This window comes from Maylandia zebra, linkage group LG7 (assembly GCF_041146795.1).
Source record: "Maylandia zebra isolate NMK-2024a linkage group LG7, Mzebra_GT3a, whole genome shotgun sequence".
In the NCBI taxonomy this organism is placed as follows: domain Eukaryota; kingdom Metazoa; phylum Chordata; class Actinopteri; order Cichliformes; family Cichlidae; genus Maylandia; species Maylandia zebra.
Window position 1 is genome coordinate 48251343 of NC_135173.1, and position 19181 is coordinate 48270523.

General features: G+C 38.2%; 1 protein-coding gene and 1 long non-coding RNA gene across 2 annotated transcripts in view; one reads left to right on the forward strand and one right to left on the reverse strand.

Annotated features, from left to right (window-relative positions):
* LOC105940750 (uncharacterized) overlaps positions 1 to 18166 on the forward strand; it is a 29471-nt gene extending 11305 nt beyond the window's left edge. Inside the window, exons 2-3 of the long non-coding RNA XR_001167412.3 lie at positions 10853 to 10918; positions 15847 to 18166. This is a non-coding gene — a long non-coding RNA (uncharacterized LOC105940750). The remainder of the gene's footprint in view (positions 1 to 10852; positions 10919 to 15846) is intronic.
* The window catches only part of astn2 (astrotactin 2), a 303516-nt gene that overhangs the window by 126253 nt on the left and 158082 nt on the right, over positions 1 to 19181 (reverse strand). Inside the window, exons 8-10 of the mRNA XM_012916877.3 lie at positions 16850 to 16934; positions 15905 to 15979; positions 12963 to 13100 (exon numbers count right to left, since the gene is read on the reverse strand). Of these exons, the coding sequence (XP_012772331.2) occupies positions 12963 to 13100; positions 15905 to 15979; positions 16850 to 16934 (298 nt within the window). The remainder of the gene's footprint in view (positions 1 to 12962; positions 13101 to 15904; positions 15980 to 16849; positions 16935 to 19181) is intronic.

The window sequence follows — 19181 nt, forward strand, 5'->3', positions numbered from 1 at the left end:
TATTTTTATTTATTATTTATTATATTTATTTTATTTGTTTATTTTATTTATTTTCTATAGGTGAAATCTAAATGTAAGGTATCTTTCCAGCTACATGCTGATCATTTTAATGTTCATATGGGGCGACCATGGTTCAGGTGTTGGGAAGCTCATCTTGTAACCGGAAGGTTGCCGGTTAGATCCCCAGCTCTGTCTGCCTTGGTCGTTGTGTCCTTGGGCAAGACACTTCACCTACCGCCTACTGGTGATGGCCAGAGGGGCCACAGACTGTAGCTACAACTGTAGCTTGCCTCCAGTGTATGAATGTGAGAGTGAATGAATAGTGGAATTGTAAAGCGCTATATAGTCCATTATTATATAATTATGTATACATATGGACCGTTTGATGTGAACTTTTACAGCAGCTGAACGTTTTCACATTTCTTTGTTTACTGGTGGTACATTTTCAGATATTTTGATGCTTATAGTTGTAGATAAGTATTGTAGCCATTGGAAGCAGTAATATCCACTGTCAGTCCTACGCAGCTGTCATTTATTTATAACACAAAGAAAACAAAAAGAAAGTTTAGGAACAGTATTTAAATGTGTTTTTAATTAGTTGACAAAAACACATGGGTTTGCCAAAAATGACTTAATTTGTGCTATAAATTGAGCAAAGCAGTCGACTGCTATGAAGTTTATTTTCTTTTGTCTACCTCGAGTACAAGAACGCCCACACATCCTGGATGCACATTTGAATGGAGGAGGACTCCATTCGAACAAACTTAGATCTCGTTCTTACAACGAAAGGTGCCTGAACTGCATCAACTGTTTCACTGTGGAAGAGTGGGATGTGAAAGCCAAGATATTTAATTGTTATTATCCAGAGAAAGAGCAGCAGGCTTGAAGAGGACCTCAATCTCAACTCTCCACATTGAAAGTTTAATTATTTTGGTAAAAAAAAGGATTATCAAGTGAGGGACAAAAAAACAAAAACAAATAGAAAGTTAGAGCTTTGCCAAACAGTTCCAATATCTTTGAAGATTATGGTCAGGTTAATTATTTATAGCTACTCCTTACTCCTTCTGGAGGGTTCATCGGGGTGTCCGTTTGGCCTTAGGCACAGGGACTCTGACAAATGATTCTCTGCACACTAATTATATACGCAAAACCAACCAGGAAACAAGATGTATTTTTCTCTTTTACACACATTTAGTGTGCTGGAATTACTGAGGAAAAAACTCTGGGACATGATGTCACTAAACGTACTTCACATACCTAAAAGAACCTCACGTTGCCTTTTTGTTCATTTTTTTTTCTTAAGCAATCTCTTTCTTAAGAAAAGCAGGGCAATGATTATCTTACAAGAAGGTCCACTGTTCCAGAGCCAAGGACCCTGCAAGTCAAACGGTGGGATCACTGCAACACCTAATCGGCAAAGAGTAGACAGCTGTTGTCATTGAGAAAATGGCAAGGAAGTTCGCCATTACAACATCGACTTTAACGACCCTTTGGGGAAGGTGCCTAATTTAGTGTGTGAAGTTGAGAGGTACCAACAAAATGCAGTTGGGCTCAACATTATTCACAGCTTTGGCTCTGGAACCAACTCCTTGATAGACGGTGGACTCAGTCCTACACAGGAATTGTCCATCGTGAGATTTGCCAGATCGATGTGGGTACTACTGACAAATCACCGGCTGGGTGCTGCACAGTTGGACTTTCTCCAGGTGGATGTGAGGGTCACCATCATGTGGCTGCATAATGCAGAGAGAAGAACTATTACAGCTGTTTGCGCATATGTGCTTATTTTTTGGATGGTAAGTAACAAGGATTTTCATGAACCAAAAATCCAGGCAAACAGTGGAGAAAGAGTTTGCCAAAGTGCAGCAGAAGCTAAATGGTATATTTATTTCATAATATTTTGGATGTTAAAAATTCATTTATGTATATTACAAATACTTAAAACAGCATCAAGAGTGCTATAAAGTTATATGTTACAAATAATTAAAACACTCTTGTTGACAGGGCCTGTTATCCTTGGATTGACGTTTCAGTTTGTAAAGCTTTGACATTTGAAACTGTAGTGGTTGAAGATATCTCTATAGCACTTTTTATGCAAGCATGTAAAGACGAACCTTTTTCCCCATCCACTAGACCCAGTAACCCTTCATTTATGAAATGTAGACCTTGCATAACATCACACTCATCTTTAGTGGGCAGTCTGGATTAAAGGGCATGGTTGGTTATTAATAAAAACTGAATTTGTTGGATGCACATGCCACACTCCTTAGCAGGAAACATGAGTCACCTTGGATACTAAAAGACGCTCTGCTTGTTCGGCTTTTGAGTGAACATGGTGTATATGCCTGAAAAAAGGGCAGTAGGTGCAGATACATGGTTTATTTTGTATACCGAATATATACAAGGTAGGGAAATAGAATTTAAATTTACATCTTTTATGCTTCCATTATGCAGCTCTATCTGCTAAACTGTGCAAAACTTTAGCCAACCCTGATTTATTTATGTTTCACTTGGAAAATAGGAAACAAGTGCAGCAGTTTCTTTAGGATTTATTACTTATTGAAACATGGTCAAACATAAATTGGAATGCAGTATATAAGACAAAAATGAATTTGCATAATTCAAGCAAGTTTGAAAGTCAATATTTGGTTTACGCACCTTTATTTTTCAATATATCCTGAACTCTCTTAGCCAAGCTTCTTGTAATTTCTTTAGGTATTCAGAAGCAGTTGTAAACACTCACTCCTCTACCTCTCTCATCACTCCATTATACGTGTTGTCAGTGATTTTCCGACCAGTTTGGAATAGTTCAGTCTTTCCTTTTGTTCCTTTTGTTTCACTCCCTTAGCTTCTGGATAGCCACCTTTCCACTGACATCATTTCCTATGAGGCTTCAGTGAACATTGGTGGGTGAATGAGCAGAAGAGGGAGATTGATCTCACGTGTCCTGTGTCAGGTCTTTGCTGGATTGTGTCCTATTTCTTATGGACATCACATTTAGATACTGCTCATTTGCTTTTTTTATGCCTGCGCCTTGCCACAGTTTCAGTTTATAGGTGTTTGGGAAAAACCTCGTTGGCGCAAAAATACCATTTTATGCCTGTAAACTGAGTTATCTTTTTTGTTGATTTGGAACCAAAACTGGTTCATTATGCTCGAATGATTCACAGGCTGGCAATAGGTGGCTTAGCAAACAAACCAAGAAGCAAACGAAAAAGACATTCCTGTGAAAATCATCAGGTACTGGACTGAACATGAGTGAAAAAGCAGTCAATGTCCAAAGAAAAATTTCAAAAGATCCTCAGAAAGCCTGGGGAATTATTGATCTGGTTTTGTGGAATCAAAAAGAAATGAGTGGGGCTCAAAACTTTTGCACATCAATTTATAGACACACACACACACACACACACACACACACACACACACACACACACACACACACACACACACACACACACACACACGATATTCTTTTACACACAGGTACATACAGTGAGGAAAGGATGAGAGGCAACTAAGACAGTTGCTCAATGTCAATGTCAAGTATGTGTAATTGCTCACAGGAGAAGGGTGGGTAGCTCCTTGCTTCTGAGGCCAGAGAAATTTAGTACTGCTACTGTCCTGCGCTAAAATGTAATTAAAAACAAATACAGAAAAGCAAACAAACAAACAAACAACCAAAAAGAGTTTTTCTGAATTAAAAACACCACGTGGCATTCATAGCATCAGTTTCCTTCTGCAAGGTACTGAAAGCACTGACAAATGACTCCTTAATTCAGACGAAAACAGAGGGTGGGTAAGGTGAGGCAGATAAAAATAACGGGTTACCTAAGCTGTGAGATGCATGCTAACATGCAGTTCTTCTTATAGACTTAGTAAATAGCAAGTTTAAAAACAGGCAAACAAACAAAAAATGCATGATACAAGATGAACCAGAGACAGAATTTTTCTTTGGTATTTCATCATGTCTTCTATCAGTCAATCTGAAGAAATCTTTGTAGGAAGTAGACAAGGCAGAAAGGCAGTTTTGAATGCTCACGATCGAATATGACTCTAAGGTGCCATTGTATGTAAAAACAAAGAATGATCCTTTAGTGGAAAACACAGAACAGGTTCAGGAAAGCAACAATGTTTTGGTGCAAACAGAAATGTAATTTCTAAAATAAACTTATAAACTCTAAAATGCCACAATAATATATTTGAGGGTCTCGAAAAGCGCTATATAAATGCAATCCATCATCATTATTATTAATAATAATAATAATATTTAGAAAGACAACACATTTTCTGCAGCCAGGTTTATTTAAGATGGAATGAGGTGAAGTGAAAAGCATTCTTGCGATATAAAGTTATTTTTGAAATCATGGAGGGTCAGTCCTCTGCATGAAAGATGAGAGAAACCACCCAGCTTGTTCATAAAATGCAAAATCCATCATCTGTGATAGTACTGGGGAGCATTAGACCTTACAGCATGGCTAAATTGAATATTACCGTGCAGATGATGGTTTTTTTTTTTCCATTGAAGGCCTTGCTTATTTTAGCAAGATCCTGTCAAACTACATTTTATACATACTGCATTGGCTACAGGAATAAAGCAGCCTGGGTGGTAAACTGGTCTGCCTGACAGACAGGCTTGTCAGGCAGAGAACGTGTTAAACAAGTTGATGTTAAAACAGGTGTTTTCCCACCACCCGATTTTTAACAATTGCTAATTATAAATTTAATAGTGTTTCAGTGATTTGTAAATCACTTATATCCATTTCAAAACCATTACCTAATCAAGATCATCTCTTTTGGCATTGTGACTGTTGCCTGACCCAGAAGCCCAATGATTGCAGCTAAACACTGACTAATGTACTTGTTATTAATCTCTCTCTCTGCCTCTTGCTTTTCCTGATGATGAATGACCAGGCGACTCTGCTCAAAGTTAGAGCGCTGCTCCAGCATGATTACAGACCCCCTTATTGGTCTGCCCCTGCACTTGATTAATGCTCTTGCCCTGGCTCTCCACAAATATGCTGACTCTCATCAAGCACTTTCGACATTGAATAGAGTGCATTTTCTTTGGGCTTTCTGTAATCACTGAGGGAAAAATGTAGTCAATGAAAAAAGCAGGTAAACGTAAGTGATAATATAAAGATTGATGCATCAATTGTTTGATTTGACTATGTAGTTGTAAAACATTTTTTGACGTATATTTGGAGAGTGTGGAAGTGAATTTATGTCCGTTTTTCCTGGTCTGAAACTCACAGTTGCAGTTGTATTGAATTATTGGCAATGGCACATTTTGATGGTTCACTTGATCATGCTGAGTGAGATCATTAATCACTAGCTTGAGGTGTCACCAGCTACTATATTATTCCTTATTGACAAAAATCCTATTTTCAAGATCAGTTTAGGGGCCTAAATCATTTTGTATTTAGGTTTCCATGAAACATTTCTGAATACTGACCTCGGTTAAACAAAAATCAGTAGAAATGCGATAACTAGGTAGCTTTAAATTGCAGTAAGTAAGGCAGTGAGTTGGAGAATTGACTTTTAAATATCAACAACTTACAAAAAACAAAAATATGACAACGTGAGAACTGAATAAAAAGAACTGTATGTATTGAATGCATTGAGCTAAATAAAAGGATCAACCTAAATGTCAACGCTAAGTTTTTGATGCGCTAACAAGATCAAACACTCAACTCAGCAGAACAGTGCAAAAAAAATGTTTAGGCTTTGTACATGGATCCCAGATTGAATGTTAATACTATAACATGTGTTTACATTAAACAGAAAGTAGTGATAAAGACAGTCTTTACTAATAGCTAAGTCACCATTTGTGCTTGTTAGTTGGCTCACACAAAGAAGTCCATGTAGATAAATAAATTAGTATTAGCTCTTATTTTATGGCTTTATGAATTATGTGCAATTTCAAAATGTTGCATGTACTGTACTTACACCTTTGGTTCTTGAATAATGAATTTTATACTAATTGATGCTAATAATGAACCAGAGCTAAGAGCAAAGAAATATAGAGAAATATAGTATTGATGTTTGCCAGAAATAATCTTCCTTGCAGCGTCTGGCTTTAAATACCAGGGACTATGTGAAGTTTAAGGGTTAGGGCTAAAGGGAGAAAAACTGAAATACATTTTGATGGTCTTATAGACAGTTTGGTGTAAAATACAATATAAAAACTCCTTTATAGATGAATAACAGAAGAGGTTATTTGCTTTCCCCTTTGAAGTGTGCATCACTTAAAACTACCATGAATATATGTACTGAGAGAGAAATCAGGAAGGCTCTTTAATCTATTTCTGCATCGACACTTTTTGTTGCAGTGTATTGATATGAATGGATGTATCAAACATTCCAGCAACATACTGTATTTTAAATCTTGTGTCATTAAAACTCATATGTGTTTTATTATCAACAGTGGTGGGATATAATCAATTTTCAGTTACTTTACTTGAGTTTATTCTTGTGGAAATTTTTTACTTTTACCTCCTCCATCACTGGAGCTTATCGTACACAAAGGGATGAAAGAGACAAAATTGTTTAACTGATGTATCATTTATAGCGCTACACTAGGGCCAGAATGAATGCAGATGTCTCGAAGTTGTGGTCACAGTACTTCATCATCTTGCTAGTGATAATGAAGAGGACATTTTTATAATTTAAAATGAAATGTTTCTATCACCTTAACAAATATCAGCAAACATACAAACTGTTTGTGTGCAATCTGTCGCACAGTGTGTTGCTAGCTAAAAATACAGCTGCTATATTTCCCTGGGACAGAACGACACATAACTTTACCCAGAGATGGAGAGAGACGTTAGAAAGACAGAACACGAGAGGCAAGAGAGAGTCTGATATGAAGACAGCATAAATACTAAACAATTAGTAGGGGATGTAACATTTACTTACATATTGCTGCCTTCAGTTTATTCACAATGAGCAGTAAACCTCAGAGCAGCAGGAGCACAGGTTAGCTCATCACATTATGCACACAAAAAACTACTGGAGTTACCAACAGAAAATTATTACCTCAGCAAAGGAAGTTATGTTTTTGATAGTGTTTGCCTGTTGATGTGCATGTCATTACGCCTGTAAGCACAGCAGCTCAAAAAATCTTGAATTCTGATAAAAGGCTGAAGAGTGGTATGATGTTAGCAATGGCTTGCATCCACCAAGATCTTCAAGGTCAACTGATTTATTGGTTGAAAATAAAAAAAAACCCTTCTAACTTGTGTGGTGTGTATTGTTACCTTAAAGAAAGTATAAAGATTTAAAATATATCACAAGGTCAATAAATAGATCGATCTGAAGTTCACAGTGATATAGATATAAAAGATATAAAATGACAATAGGTTTGTAGACTGACAACAACAAGTTGGCATGAGTTGCATTTAAAAGATTATAATCATTTAAATACATAACTTTGATACATATATGGTGTTCTATTAGTATTATTTTTTCAAACATTGAAATTAATGCTGCACATGGATTATAGCCACATAAACAATGATACTCAAAATAATGTGAAATATATTCAAAGGAGTTTCAACAGGACAAACACCTGCACTTTGAACTTGTTTTCACTGCATTACAAACTTCCTAAAATATGTTTAAAAGGTACAAATAAATACTTCCCAGAGAGCGAGCCGCTTTGGTAGAGGTGTGTGCTTCCTTATTGCTTCTTATTGTGAGTTGTGTTTTCCTCACACGAAGCCACTACAACTGAAGATACAACAAACCTTGGGTACTCCCTCCTGCTGAATTCCAGTTTAACACTTGACTATAGTCATTTTGCTGTTTAGGCATAGAGGCAAAGTCATCCTCTACAAAGTAAGGCCGAGAAAATTGAGCTGTTGTTTTTTTAATTTTGCTTCACTGGTTGTGTCCTGCATAACAGATTCAAGATGAGTACATTTTTTAAAAATTACAATTTAGATCGGAATAACATTTGTATTCTGATTTACTAATATTACTTTACTGATAATATATTATCCTAAAATGCAGGCTAGCTTTGTAAAAACAAATAAATAGCTGGTAGAAATGTCCTTTAAAGAGATACTTGTTACTTTCTTATTTAGAGTACTTTTAAGAGCCTGTACTATTCACTTTAACTTAACAGAGTATCTGAGTAAAGACTGTCTCTATTTTTGCCACTTTTGTGATGAGAAAATGAGAGTAAAATAATAATAATAACAAAAAGTAACAAAACTCCCACCCACACAGATACACACAGAAAAAAAGAACATGCCATTACCTCTGGCCAAGATTGGCCTTGACTTTGCTTATCTGAGGCAGCACTGCTATTCATGCCCTAATTTGCTTACCCATAAGGAACAAAAATGAATTACTCTATGATTTCGATGCTCGCTCCCAAGGATATCCAAAAGTTATTTGTCACTGTATGAAGGAATACAAGAAATAGAAAAATAATAAGCTGGTTTAAAAAAGAGAAAGACACCTAAAGTGATTTAGGATATTATAGCATGAAAAGGTAAGTTCAAGTTGACACTTACCATGACTGTCACTATATACTGCATATATGTATATGCATATATACAGTGTCTGTGAGCTGAATGACAGTGGTAAAATGGAAAATGGAGACGCATACTTTTAAAAGTCAGAGCTACACTACTTTTCACCACTTTCAACATCAACATGTCTATCATGACTAACTGACTACATCAGTGCCTTCACAAGCACTTAAGGAAAGAACATCAGCAAGAAACCCCAAAAGCTCCCATAGGACTTTGTCCCACAAAAATGTTTTGGATAATGAGCTGCCTGCATAATTCATGACAGTGTGACAGGTTGTTTAGTTTCCAGTGGTTATGAAAACTAGTCATAAACTAAATACAGCACATCGACTTATTATTCTAGGGGTTATTTCAAAATTAGTCTTGGAACATGGAAAATAATGTTGGATGGCGAGTGTAAATGGTTGTGATTCTATGTGTAAGGGTTAATGTTTAATACTGTATGTCTTAGATATAGCCTAATAGAGTACATCTAGAAGTTAACAACAACAGCTTTCATAGTGAGAGGCAGAATGTGCTTTCGAAAAGCAGCTATAGGTGTAATTTCAGGATGTGAAAATGGCACTTTCATAAAGTCACATTACACCTTAACCTAAATCGAACCCCTGTGCTGCAAAGTAAACAAAAGCTAAACTCCTGCTCTCTCTGAAGTGTTCAATTTCCAACTAAAATTGTGCTTAACCCACCAAGATCTATTCATCATGCAGTAACAGTGGCACTTAAGTCAAGAAAAACAAAATGCACAAAGGAGATAATTGCTTTAAAATAATTGCTTTTCCTCTTGGCTAAATGGAAAGGCTGATCTTTCACGATTCAATTATGAATATTCAGAATCTGATCTGATCAGCATGTGGCAGAAATATGGCTGTAAACATTTTTTGCTCTACAAAAATATCCTCTTTTTTTTTACCCCACATCACTGATTATAGCAGTATTTCAAAGTAAATGAAAAACCTGGGCTAATTAATCGAGAAGCATGCTCCCACTTCTGTCAAAATAAGCATGTGTACAATTGCCTTGGGATTTCTGTGCACCTGAGGCAATTTCATAAAGCCTGTGAAAAACAGATTTATGCAGCAATGTATAACATTTGTACTCTGTAATTACTCCAATTTAGAGTTTTTGTATTACAAAACAGTTACTTGAAAATTTGATATCAAAAACAAAACTGCAGAGATGGTTGAAAAAAATCCACCAGTCAGATAAAGTGAACATTTTCTGATGTTTATCAGGTTGTTTTTTTCCATTTATGGGTTGATTTCTGTGGTGCAGTGTTACCTGTGACACTTTCAGCATACAATATATGATACGGCTATAGGAGTTTAAGAAATGCTAGAGTGATCAGACACTTTTTTTATAAGATTAAATGGCTTTTTACAATATTGATGTCATACACATGCATAAGACAAAACAATTATTCAAATGTAAAGCTTCTGAAATTATATAATTAAAAAACAACCAAACAAAAAAAACTTCCTTTTGCAGTGAACTCTGCTGCATTAGCTAATTTTTTTAGTTGGCCATGATACCTTATCAGAGCAACTGAACTGCCACAACAAATTGAGTTTGTAGACCCGTTATCTATACACAGTAAAAATGAAAATAAGCTATTTTAATCTGAGTAAAGTTTTACAATTTAATCATTTAATTTAATAATTTATTAATAATTTTAATACATTTATAATTTAAAATGGCTCAAATAAAAACATTTACCACTGGCAACAAACATCATTTTGTCAGTCAAACAAACTTTCCTACATAGTTGCCCTGATATACTTTTTCAAAGCTGTGTAACAAAGACTTGTAAATTGTAGCCACCGAAGAATAACTTTCCCTTGAGGGTTAGGGTTAAGGTTAGAATTAGCATCATGCATGTGTGCTTCCTTTCAAGTGTACATGTATGTATATGCACTTGCAAGCATCTGCACAGACAGCACACTAACACAATGCTAGCCAAGAAGCCAGAGTGACGTTGTTAGTGAAACCTGAGCTGACGTACACATTTTCACCAGCCTAGCATGCTTTAACTACTTATCAGAGGTTCCACATTGGTGTCATATTATGAGATGATGGAACCAAAATGTGAACTGCAGACATTTTAGTTTCACAATCGTCAAAAGCATAAGAACCCGGTGTGTGAAGTGACAAATGTTACTTCAAATGTTTTGAATGGCTAAGGGATCATGAATACTAAAGATGTGATATTTGATTTTATTTAAATTCATTTTGATAAGCAAATTGAAGCTCAGAAGGGGTTCAAATGTGTTCAAGAATTATCCAACCATCCATTCTCTCCCACTTATCCATTTCAGGGTGATGGTGCTGGAGCCTATCCCACCTACCTGTCCCACCCTCGACAGCTTGCCAGCCTGTGACAGGTAATCGAGAATTAATTCAACAATACTATATAACTACAGTGGGGCAAAAAAGTATTTAGTCAGCCACCGATTGTGCAAGTTCCCCCACTTAAAATGATGACAGAGGTCAGTAATTTGCACCAGAGGTACACTTCAACTGTGAGAGACAGAATGTGAAAAAAAAAATCCATGAATCCACATGGTAGGATTTGTAAAGAATTTATTCGTAAATCAGGGTGGAAAATAAGTATTTGGTCACCTCAAACAAGGAAAATCTCTGGCTCTCACAGACCTGTAACGTCTTCTGTAAGAAGCTTTTCTGTCCCCCACTCGTTACCTGTATGAATGGCACCAGTTTGAACTCATCATCTGTATAAAAGACACCTGTCCACAGCCTCAAACAGTCAGACTCCAAACTCCGCCATGGCCAAGACCAAAGAGCTTTCGAAGGACACCAGGAAAAGTATTGTAGACCTGCACCAGACTGGGAAGAGTGAATCTACAATAGGCAAGCAGCTTGGTGTGAAAAAATCAACTGTGGGAGCAATCATCAGAAAATGGAAGACATACAAGACCACTGATAATCTCCCTCGATCTGGGGCTCCACGCAAGATCTCATCCCGTGGGGTCAAAATGATCATGAGAACGGTGAGCAAAGATCCCAGAACCACACGGGGGGACCTGGTGAATGACCTGCAGAGAGCTGGGACCAAAGTAACAAAGGTCACCATCAGTAACACACTACAACGGCAGGGAATCAAATCCCGCAGTGCCAGATGTGTTCCGCTGCTGAAGCCAGTGCATGTCCAGGCCCGTCTGAAGTTTGCCAGAGAGCACATGGATGATACAGCAGAGGATTGGGAGAATGTCATGTGGTCAGATGAAACCAAAGTAGAACTTTTTGGTATAAACTCAACTCGTCGTGTTTGGAGGAAGAAGAATACTGAGTTGCATCCCAAGAACACCATACCTACTGTGAAGCATGGGGGTGGAAACATCATGCTATGGGGCTGTTTTTCTGCCAAGGGGACAGGACGACTGATCCGTGTTAAGGACAGAATGAATGGGGCCATGTATCGTGAGATTTTGAGCCAAAACCTCCTTCCATCAGTGAGAACTTTGAACATGAAACGAGGCTGGGTCTTCCAACATGACAATGATCCAAAACACACCGCCCGGGCAACAAAGGAGTGGCTCCGTAAGAAGCATTTGAAAGTCCTGGAGTGGCCTAGCCAGTCTCCAGACCTCAACCCCATAGAAAATCTGTGGCGGGAGTTGAAAGTCCGTGTTGCTCGGCGACAGCCCCAAAACATCACTGCTCTCGAGAAGATCTGCATGGAGGAATGGGCCAAAATACCAGCTACTGTGTGTGCAAACCTGGTAAAGACCTATAGTAAACGTTTGACCTCTGTTATTGCCAACAAAGGTTATGTTACAAAGTATTGAGTTGTATTTTTGTTATTGACCAAATACTTATTTTCCACCCTGATTTACGAATAAATTCTTTACAAATCCTACCATGTGGATTCATGGATTTGTTTTTCACATTCTGTCTCTCACAGTTGAAGTGTACCTCTGGTGCAAATTACTGACCTCTGTCATCATTTTAGGTGGGGGAACTTGCACAATCGGTGGCTGACTAAATACTTTTTTGCCCCACTGTACATACTGTATGCTTAATTTAGGTGTGTCGTACTTGAACTGTACTTTACATGTTTAGATCATTTGAAAGAAGGAAGGGGATATTCCAAAGACAGCGAGTATAGCGGTACAGGCCAGGTACACAGAGAGACGCGGGAGCCGAATAGAAATGCAAGTGTTTTGGGAAAAAGTGAAGAAACAAGTGAAAATGTAAAATGAGTGCAGAATTGTTTCATCAGTCAACCAGGGGATTTGCAACAAAAGTACCTACGTGGATACTTCATGTCAAGTAAACCAAAACGTATCGGTCTGAAAAAAATGCTGTGGCTCCAAAGCATTCTTAATATCTTCCAGCTGTACATTTTTGGTAGTGCGCCCGGTTGTTTCAGTTGCTGGACACAACTTGTTATTGAGTCAGACTGACCTGATCTCCCCTGGATCTTCCGTAACCAACACGTCTGTCTTACAGCTGGCAATGGGGTTGATTGACAGTTCCACCGGTGGCACAACAAAGCTTTTGCTGACAGGCAGCCACAGCCCTTGGCCCAGACTGTAGAATGATCTGTGTTGGCATGATCACAAGACATAAATGCCAGTTGCATTACCATCACATAACCACAATTTGTTTTACACAAAAGCACACACTGTGTGCAAACACAGCAGTATTTGCAGATAGAAAAACATACAAAAGATTCTATGAAAACAACAATGAAACAATGAAACAACAATGAAAAACATATGTTTAAAATATGAGATGTGTGGTGAGGGTCTCACATGTAGAATTTGAAGTATGTTTAATACGGATCATGGGCAATTTCTCAGTTATTTGCATCATTTATTATGTGATAGAATAGAAGAATAAAACATATAAAGATATTTGAACACATATTAAAAAAAGTCTTGTAATTTTCTTTTCCTTTTTTAAATAATTATTGTAAGAAGAAAGTTAACTATGAAGACTATGTGTGACTATATGCTATAGTCAAGTAAACCTTTTTAGTGAACAAGAAAATAAGTTCAAGCTTATAGTGATAATACTGTTTCAACACTGCTTAACATATTTTCTCCTCCTTCAATGTAAGTCCAGTTCATTGCTTATGAATGCAGTTTATATGACCTGGTCAGGGTGTTATGAATATAATCTGATTTTGCCAGAGACCTTTCTTATGAGTGAAGATTAATAGCCATAACAGGCAACCCTGCAGACATGTTTCCGGGGAAAACACAACATCAGATATGATAATAGCAGAGCACATTTTAGCTTTGCATAATGCACTCAAATGCATCTGGACAGGTACTGTAGGCCACAAAATCCCAGAAAAACAGGGCCTGTCAAGAAGGTTCGCATTATGTATTTGCTATCAATCTCTCGTTTTACTTCGCATAAAATATATTATTGAATTTCTTCATCATTCGCCACCATCTTTACTTTATTTAACTTTATTCCCAGTTAAATATTGCTGACCTACAACCCTTACAACCTGGCAAACATGAATGGGTACAAGGTCTGGGCGGCTGTAACTTAGGGCGTAGAGCAGGTCATCTACCAATTGGAAGATTGGTGGTTTGATCCCTATCTGTTCCAGTTTGCATGCCAAAGTATCCTTTGGCATTGAAAAAAGGTGGTCTCTAATGTGTTCATCAGTGTGAACGTGTGTGAACGTGTGTGAACGTCAGACAGATTGCACTTTGGCACAGAACAAAAGTGCTTGTATTAATATGGGAAAATGAGGTAAATTGATTAAAGCGCTTTGAATTTTTATTATTAACCTTTATTTAACCAGGAAAAGTCCCATTGAGATTAAAAACCTCTTTTGCAAGGGAGTCCTGGCCAAGAGGCGACAACACGTTGAAATTACAAAGTTACATACATATTATAAATAACAATTACATTTTAAAAACATTTTTCTCTGGCTCTCTCAATCTGGACTTAAAAGCATTTAATGAAATAAGATCTGCTATCTTCCAGTCTTTTTGCATCATGTTCCATGTGAAAGGGGCAGCATAAGTAAAAGCCCTCTTTCCCAGTTCAGTTCTGGCAAATGGAACATTGAGCAATAAAAGATCGCTTGAACGCAGGCTGTAAGAAACAGTACTTCTCCGTGTGAGCAGATCGCAAATGTAGGTGGGCATGAATGTTCCAGTAGAGTAGAAAAGCACTACATAAGAACCTGTCCATTTACTATTTCCATACTTTTCTTTCATATGGATCATAGTTCCAAACATTAACATGGAAAACCATCAACTTGTACAAAACACAGCTGTCAATATATTGACTAAAATAACAAATTTCAGTTCTTAAAGACATTTGTTATGGGGCCCTCATGTCTTCATATCACAAGGTGCTTATTTTTTCATTGTTCCTTTTCAAGGAAAATGTAAGCAGCAACCCTGGTTTCCTATAAAACTCCCCATCTGTGAAAGCACTTGGTTTAGCTCGTCTATTCACTGTCATAAGACTGTCCAGCTGAAGAGCATTAGAGTCTTTTCTCCTCCTCCCCAGAACAGCATTGCTAGAAAACTGCTTCATCTTTACTCACTTTGTTGACTATCTGTATCAACATGTTCACGGCTGAATCTATTTGTGTTCTGCAGCTGTATGTGTATGTGGTGTCCTTCGTCTTTCTTCTCTCGCAGACTCTCGGCTGACACAGTGCTTAATCTATAAAAGTTTAGTTGCTGCTTTTGTGTGCTAGTGATGCCCGAGTCCTATCTCCAACTTGAAACAGGGTTTTGCTTGGTATTTTGCCTTTAGCGCCTCATTTCTTACAGTGGACTCACAGTGGCTGGCAAACGCTGCAAGGTCATTGTGATAAGGAGTGAGATAACTGTGACAAAGAGCTGTTCCTACCTACGTATTGGAAGGGTAGAGAGCATGAAATCGAGAAAGATTTCACAAAATCAAAAGTTTAAACATTCCATGCTTTAGTTACACAGTTAAGCAAAACTAAAGGGAAAATTGACCACATTGACCAGATTTTTCTTTTAAATCTCTATAATCAGGTTTACCCTGAGATTTTCATTTTTACACTTCTTGGGGAAAAAAAGAAATAACACAATGACACCATCAAGGATGAGAAGTGTAACAAAAATGCCAGTAAAAGTATTTTAAAGGAATCCAATCAGGCCCGGTCCTTGGGCTATTCTCTACACACTCAGAGAGATCCACCATGGGGTGTACTTGTGTGTCCATTTGCCTTTGTCTATGTGCATCTGTCAGGTGCTCATCTCCATGCTCTGTCACACTCATGCACACACATACAAGATGACACAAGAAATGCCACTTTCATTCCATTGTGTGTCCACAGAGTCCACAGATGGCCAGCACAAGTCAAGCGCTGAGGAGGTGCACCAGAAGGGTCTTACCTGAAGATTCTCTCCGGGGCCTGTTCTCCTGTAACTAGGTCATACCCTTTCTCCAAGTTAGCATATGGCCATGGACTTGACAGGGGAAAGACGATAAAGGAATGCATGATCAAAGACAGTGATTTATCAGCATTTTTAAAATAATCTAACAGATGTTTTTATGTAATTCCATCAAGTCTTCTCATTTATATTGTTGTTTTTCATGCACAAAGCCTTTTAGTTCAGCATTTTAAGTACTTCAAAGTGTATATAATATTATGTATAAAACATATCTGAATACAAAAACTGAAAAACTGTCATTTAATTAACATTTCTGTCTGCTGTACAAGACTATACTGTGTCTGCTGCTACTCTTAAAAAAAGAAAAAGCAATGGGCATTTGATTGGTTACTGGACTGAATCCAGGGGATGACAGGTGCTGGTGAGTAACAATGTGAGACCAATGATGGGTTAGGCCAGCTAAGTGTCAAACAAGGTCAGAGTCAGAGGGATCATTTCAGTGCCTGTCAAGCACTCTTCAGTGACTTTACTTCTTTCCCATTCATGCATTTCATCTCAGCCCTCCACTCCTGTTTTTTTGTTTTTTTGTCAATAACGTCGATTCTCATTTCTAATTTCTTCAACCTATACACCCGATTCCCTTTAAAAAGACTACTTCTTCAAGCCTGTATTGGTAGAAGTGTATGTTTTATCATATTAACTACAAACTGCTATTTTCCAAACCATGTAGGAAGCGTTCTAAGTTTCTTTTCATTTTAATACTGAGATGATCATCCTGCAGAGAACTGCAAATCCATCACAGTGAACAGCTCACCTTTATTTTAGATAAAGTTAATATAGTGCAATGATGTGGTTGTACTACCGGCTCTGAAGTCATGCGTAAGGTTGTAAAGTACAAGTGAATCTCTATATATTAGTGGAATAACTACACACAACACAACTTACCCTTCGTTGCGACTCCAGTCGCTGCGCACACAGAGATGCTTATGAACGGGATCAGGGGAATAACCCTCATGACAGCTACATTCTCCTGCCGTACAGAGAAAAACAAACATGCACAGTGGCAGATATTTATCTATCACCCTGATCTCTTCATTTATTAGAGATGTACCAAACTAAATGTTACATGATGTAAAACCTAATTCTTTTCAGGCAAATATTGTACCTAGATTTATTTCTGTCATGTTGATTGTGCAGTAATTGCCATATTCACTACTGTTTTACTTCCAGATTACAATTCAATACTTCAGTTGTATATATTTAACACCAGTTCATGCCTGTAGCCGTCTCAAGATGCTTTATACTGAAAGGAAAAGACTTTACACCATTAGAGAGAGAACATAATTAAAATATTCTTTATAATCAGTTTTCTATGTGAATGGCTTGGTTGTCAAGGGGAAAGTGGAGCTAGAAAATAATAGCATATGGAGACAACCACAGCAACAACAACAAAAAAGACAACATATAAACAGCAGGAGAAATTCGACAATTAATGATATGTAATACTGTCATATCAATAATATTCAGGTATAAAAAGTGGGAACTAAAAGAGAAGCTCACAGTGGATGATCCCAAATCTCCAAGGGTGAGTTCAGGGTCACCTGATCTAGCCCTAACTATAGAAAAAGGGAACCAAAAGAAAGTTTAAAGCCTCATCTTCAATGGACAGAGGGCATCTGTCTCAGGACCCCTAGCTGTGAGCCAGCTGAACAGTAGAGGATTTATACATCGGGGAAACCAAACCACCTCTGGCTAAGCGGATGGCACAACACAGAAGAGCTACCTCGTCAGGCCAGGACTCTGCAGTCTATTTACACCTACAGGCCAGTGGACACTCTTTCAATGAGGAGGATGTACACATCCTGGACAGGGAGGAACGTTGGTTTGAGCGCAGAGTCAAGGAGGCCATTTACGTGAAAAGGGAAAGACCATCTCTGAATCGAGGAGGGGGCCTAAGGGTACATCTTTCGCCATCTTACAATGCTGTGGTTGCAGCCATTCCCCAACTCTCTCTGAATGGTACTCATGGCCATTGATCAGTGGTCTTTGATCAGTGGGTTTTGGTCAGTGGTTGTTGATCAATGGTCATGAGAATTTGCACAATTAAGATTAAGGAACTGACCTCCCAGCCCATTGTTCCTTCAGTGGGCTGGTTTCAGTCATTATGCAAATGTACTGTTTATAAGATTGGGGAAACCTGCAGTCAGCTGAGACTGAAGAAGTCACTTGGATGAGTGACGAAACGTTTCTCCCACAAAACGCTACGTCTACAGTGGGGCAAAAAAGTATTTAGTCAGCCACCGATTGTGCAAGTTCCCCCACTTAAAATGATGACAGAGGTCAGTAAATTGCACCAGAGGTACACTTCAACTGTGAGAGACAGAATGTGAAAAAAAAATCCATGAATCTACATGGTAGGATTTGTAAAGAATTTATTCGTAAATCAGGGTGGAAAATAAGTATTTGGTCAATAACAGAAATACAACTCAATACTTTGTAACATAACCTTTGTTGGCAATAACAGAGGTCAAACGTTTACTATAGGTCTTTACCAGGTTTGCACACACAGTAGCTGGTATTTTGGCCCATTCCTCCATGCAGATCTTCTCGAGAGCAGTGATGTTTTGGGGCTGTCGCCGAGAAACACGGACTTTCAACTCCCGCCACAGATTTTCTATGGGGTTGAGGTCTGGAAACTGGCTAGGCCACTCCAGGACTTTCAAATGCTTCTTACGGAGCCACTCCTTTGTTGCCCGGGCGGTGTGTTTTGGATCATTGTCATGTTGGAAGACCCAGCCTCGTTTCATCTTCAAAGTTCTCACTGATGGAAGGAGGTTTTGGCTCGAAATCTCACGATACATGGCCCCATTCATTCTGTCCTTAACACGGATCAGTCGTCCTGTCCCCTTGGCAGAAAAACAGCCCTATAGCATGATGTTTCCACCCCCATGCTTCACAGTAGGTATGGTGTTCTTGGGATGCAACTCAGTATTCTTCTTCCTCCAAACACGACGAGTTGAGTTTATACCAAAAAGTTCTACTTTGGTTTCATCTGACCACATGACATTCTCCCAATCCTCTGCTGTATCATCCATGTGCTCTCTGGCAAACTTCAGACGGGCCTGGACATGCACTGGCTTCAGCAGCGGAACACGTCTGGCACTGCGGGATTTGATTCCCTGCCGTTGTAGTGTGTTACTGATGGTGACCTTTGTTACTTTGGTCCCAGCTCTCTGCAGGTCATTCACCAGGTCCCCCCGTGTGGTTCTGGGATCTT